Source organism: Acyrthosiphon pisum, chromosome A1, assembly GCF_005508785.2.
Source record: "Acyrthosiphon pisum isolate AL4f chromosome A1, pea_aphid_22Mar2018_4r6ur, whole genome shotgun sequence".
Classification (NCBI taxonomy): Eukaryota; Metazoa; Arthropoda; class Insecta; order Hemiptera; family Aphididae; genus Acyrthosiphon; species Acyrthosiphon pisum.
Genome location: NC_042494.1, coordinates 22,985,026 through 22,989,984, shown reverse-complemented (window position 1 = coordinate 22,989,984; position 4,959 = coordinate 22,985,026). Strand labels below are relative to the sequence as shown.

Here is a 4,959-nt window from a genome sequence, read left to right as displayed (position 1 = left end):
TTTTTGTCATAACTTTTTTGTGTAGTTCTCGCGAAACTTATAGTAGCATAAAACAATCAAAGACGTTCTATAAAATAAAATTCAGTTACTACCATCTTCGTGGGAACTATACAAAAAGAGTTATGACAACTTGAAAAAAAAAATTGTGAAAACAGAGATACGACCTTCTTCGCTGCGGTGGGCGAATTTTGCTCTTTTGCGTTAACAAAACTCTTGTACTTAAAATTTAAAACGACGTTCGAGTTTTGATGTCTGCGTATCATTCTCTCAACTGTACCCACAGATTCAGTTTGCCGGTCGCGGGGCAGCACCTTCGCATACACTGAAGACAATCACACTTCAGTGTTGGGCATGCGAGAGTTGGCTCCGATGGCGAATCTGCTGTGTCTGACTCGCAACGAAGCTCACGAGGCTTTGGACAAGATGCCGTCTTCGTCTGCGGAAAAAAATCGTTCGGTGGGCTCCAGAAACTCACTGTTCGTCTTTCCCGCCCAGTCCAACTTTGCTGGTACGAAATATCCTTTGGAATGGATCGAAACATGCCAGGAAGGCGCGCTTGACCAATACACTGGCAATCGTGTCAAGTCCAGGTAACCAAAATCGGTAAAAATATGATATTATGTAATAATAATATATTAGTATGTCTCTTATATTATATTGTATTACCGGTGGATATAAGTCGACATAGTAAAAATGAAAATTTATCAAAAATTGTGACGGTTTACTCGAAGACTATTATGCATGCGGAATAATATTAACCCGTCGTTGGTATCGCTATGCAAAGTCTCGCCAATTTGGTATCGAGTGAGCGCTGCGCTCACCTCATTGTTTTTCCATCATAATTTATTAATATCATGAACATACAATATTGAAACCAACAACGAATTATTTATAGTTTAATCTTTTACAAAAAATGTTCTTACAATTTTTCTTGATTATAAATCGGTAACCACTAAAAATTAATTTATAATTTTTTATACATAATTAATAATTATATTATAATATAATCATTATCATTCATCTTCGCCCTAGTGGTCTGGAATATTTTGCTGGTTATTATGCAGCTAGTACGCATATGGATTTTATGTGCTCCTTTAAAATAGGTCTGAGCTTACGAAAAAGTATTTGGTTCACCTAATGAGTAAATGCAACGCTCAATTTATGGATAGTAACAACATTGCATGTCGATATCTAATCAATAATTATTTATAAAATTATTATATTTGCAAAAGTATATTTAAACATGTGTCGATTGAAGGTATAAATAGTATCAGATGAATTAAGTAATAAATAAATAAGTGAATCTCAAAATACTAACGAGGTGTGCGTCGCGCTCACATCGTGACCACTGACGTGTTAATATTATATAATATATATTATTTGGTTTAAAAAATGTTATTTCTGAATATCTACATTTGTATTCATAAAAGGCAACTATAGTCTATAACTATACATAATTTATTATAAAATCAAATAATCACTTAAACACTTAAACAGCCATATAGGTAGTTCAATGGGTACATATTATTACTACAAGAAGTATGTATATTGTATACTGTATAGGTACCTAATATAATTCATGTAACGCGTACTGTTAAATGTACTCATTTAAATCATAAATATTATTTTAGATTCTGAGTGGAACGATGAATGTATTGATTTTACAATGATGTGTGTGTGTTTTTTTTTTTTAATTTTTTTAAATTTTTTTTTTACTTTTTTTTGTGTCTGTCATCACCTTTTAGGACAGTAAAAGTGCTTCGAATTTCTTCAACAGTACCTTTTCTGATAGGAAAGTGAATCTAGTTGTTACTTTGGGGGGTCAAAAGTAAAAATTTTTCAAATTTAATACAAGCCTCCTGATATATTGTTACAATAGCAATTTAAAATTATTAAAAATACATAGAAACAATTTTTTTTTATAACTTTTTTGAGTTTGAATTTTGACAAAATTTATGAAATTTTTCCAATAGTTTTCAAAACCGCCGTGAAAAACAAAAGAAAAATTAAGGAAAAACGGGAATTTTTACGAAAAATCTATTTTCGAGAAAATTGATTTTGGTTTTTGGTGTAACTTTAAAACGAATGACTGTAGATACTTGAAAATTTAACTGAATGTTTATATTAGAATTTTCTATACACGATAAAAATTTGAAAATAACTTGACTCTTTTTGAGCTGTTTACGGTCATTGTAAGTTTTCAATTTTTTTAATTTTTTTTTCTATAAATATCAATAAAATTTTATTTGTTTGATGTATAACACGTTACCTAATGGATATTGTGATATGATTAATTTGGAATTTATTATTGATACCTATTATAGGTCAATTTTTTTTTAATACCATAGATAAGTATATATTATATGTCTAATACCTAGACTGATATACCGTCTTCGCTCAGAATCGTTTTTCTTATACAGTGATATTATATCATTGAATTCAAATTTAATACTATCCATTATACAGTGGCCCGCTTGTAACCTACTGCACAGAAGAGCGACATCCACTTACCCACCTTTTTAAATTTAAATTAGTGAAAACTACAATAATTTTAAATATAGAGGATTGTCGGATTGCACTTTATAAACACAATAATTAAATTATAATTGATTAAAAGAATACAATTTGTCAAGTATAATATTTTAATTCGGGATTTTAATTGTTTTTACTATAGTTATAACTTATAACTGTAAAATTAATTTACAACTTGAAATATTGTTGTGTACACTCTACACCATATTATAAAATATCGATATTTCACTAGGTACCACTAGGTTTTATGTACTGATCATCTGTGTACTATTTAACACAGACTTCTGCAGTCTTGGCAGAAAAATATAACATATAGGTACCTATAATTGACTATTGTCTACATATAATTTATAATCCACATTATATTAATATCGATAATCGCATAATATAAGATAATATTATAATACCTATTATAATCTTTGTGTAGATGGTTTACTGTTCTGGACGCCTCGTCTTACGTGCCCACTAACCATCTGGACTTGGAAAAATATTCGCCAGATTTTGTCACTGTTTCGTTTTACAAAATGTTCGGTTATCCAACCGGTCTAGGAGCGCTGTTGGTCCGTAATAAAACAGCCGCGGCGGTACTACGTCGGAAAAAATATTTTGGCGGCGGCACCGTTGAAGTTGTCCTTGCACGTAATCGCCATCACGTGTTAAAAAAAAATCTTCATGAAAAGTAAGATCCTATATTAGTGTAATTATTGATTATAAATATTTATAATCAATGGTATAATGTATTAAAAGAAATGAGTATATATGAGTATAATAAATTAGTATATTATGCGAATTTATGTCACATAAAATGTTACTAATTTTCCCAGTTAATTTTTCTGGAAGGAGCTTAATACATAATTTATGGCACAATTTATTACAATTCTTTTTTTTTACCTCATGGTTTTTGTAAAGTTTTTTTAACTTACCTATATCAAACATGGCGGTTCGTATTACTTGTACATCCATATAAGTACACCTGCAGTGGGCTGTAATCGTGATCGATTCTCCGATTAGATATTATAATTGTTTCAAACCTAATAATTATTATAATAAGGTGCATATATACACCTAACTGCACACATATCAAGGGTGGCTCAGGGGGGGGGGGGACCGCGGCCGATCCAAGCTGTATTTCCAAACAATTTTATACTGTTAAAAACAAAATTACAAAAAAAAATCATTGACATTTTTCGAAAATTATGACTTGCCCCATCCCCCTAACCATCTCTCTGGAGCCGCCCCTCATACATAAACATATATAAGCGCCGTGTGTAAGTACGCGTCTGCCACAGGTTCGAAGACGGCACGGTGGACTTCTTGTCGGCGATCGCGGTCGGCCACGGACTGGACACTCTGCGCGCGCTGGCCGGCCCGATGCGGGAGGTGGCCGGGCGGACGTTCAGACTGGCCGCGTACCTGTACGGCCGGATGTCTGGGGTGCGGCACGGAAATGGACTTCCGGTGTTCCGGACGTACGCGGACACGGAGTACCGGTGCGAAAGCACGCAGGGCGGCGTCGTGAACTTCAACGTGCTGAGGGCCAACGGCGATTACGTCGGCTACAACGAGGTCAGTGAACCCACAGTGACATTTCTGGCGCCTCTGCGACAGCGATCTGTCCGATTGTTTTCGTTTTTTTTATTGCGTGGGTAAGATAATCGAGGGTAAAAAATAAGATTCCCACTCCCCGTTAGAACAATCGAATAATTAATATATTATATTTAAATATTTTATAATGATTGTAGGCACCTTTTATTTCGGTAACCGTAATATCAATATAATAATGGTAGCCCATACATATGCGATATGCGTACATATTATGTTATACGATGACGAATATCCAATCTCCATCTATAGTGAATATTATTACAATAGCCAATAGGCGTACTTCTATACGATCAACCGACAAGCTCATAACGATATGAATTTTTCATATTATTTTGAATGCGTGACATTTCTCTACCAATCCGGTATTTGTTTTTTTCTTAAACAATATATTATGTGACTAATATAGTTTATCAGCTGTGGTTATTATTAGTCTCAAACATGTTTATAATGATATACTCAATATGCAGCATGTAACAAGTCATTCCCGGATTGTAAAGACGTTTATTTTATTACATGATTTTCTTTAACTCGCAATGTTTCATTCATTCATTGCTGTTGTCATAAAATCTTGCGAGTAGAAAATAAAAAAATAAAAAAAAAAAATAAAAAAACATGCTTTTCTTAATACTTACTAATTAATCGAAAAAGTTGAAAATAAACTTACTTTTAAAACAATTTCTTAATGAAACTTCAAGGTTATCAAGATATTACTAAAAGTGTTTCTAAAATGTATTTGTTGCAAAATGTTTAAAACTTGTGAATTACAAAAAACGAAAAGCATGGGGCACTTATGATAACTCCTACGCAAAGTCACTCTACAAC

At 32.8% G+C, this 4,959-nt stretch overlaps 1 protein-coding gene across 1 annotated transcript in view; it reads left to right on the top strand.

Annotated features, from left to right (window-relative positions):
* LOC100164725 (molybdenum cofactor sulfurase-like) overlaps window positions 1–4,959 on the top strand; it is a 30,355-nt gene that overhangs the window by 19,254 nt on the left and 6,142 nt on the right. The window contains exons 4-6 of the mRNA XM_029486080.1: window positions 284–590; window positions 2,960–3,211; window positions 3,822–4,098. Coding sequence (XP_029341940.1) covers window positions 284–590; window positions 2,960–3,211; window positions 3,822–4,098 — 836 coding nt within the window. The remainder of the gene's footprint in view (window positions 1–283; window positions 591–2,959; window positions 3,212–3,821; window positions 4,099–4,959) is intronic.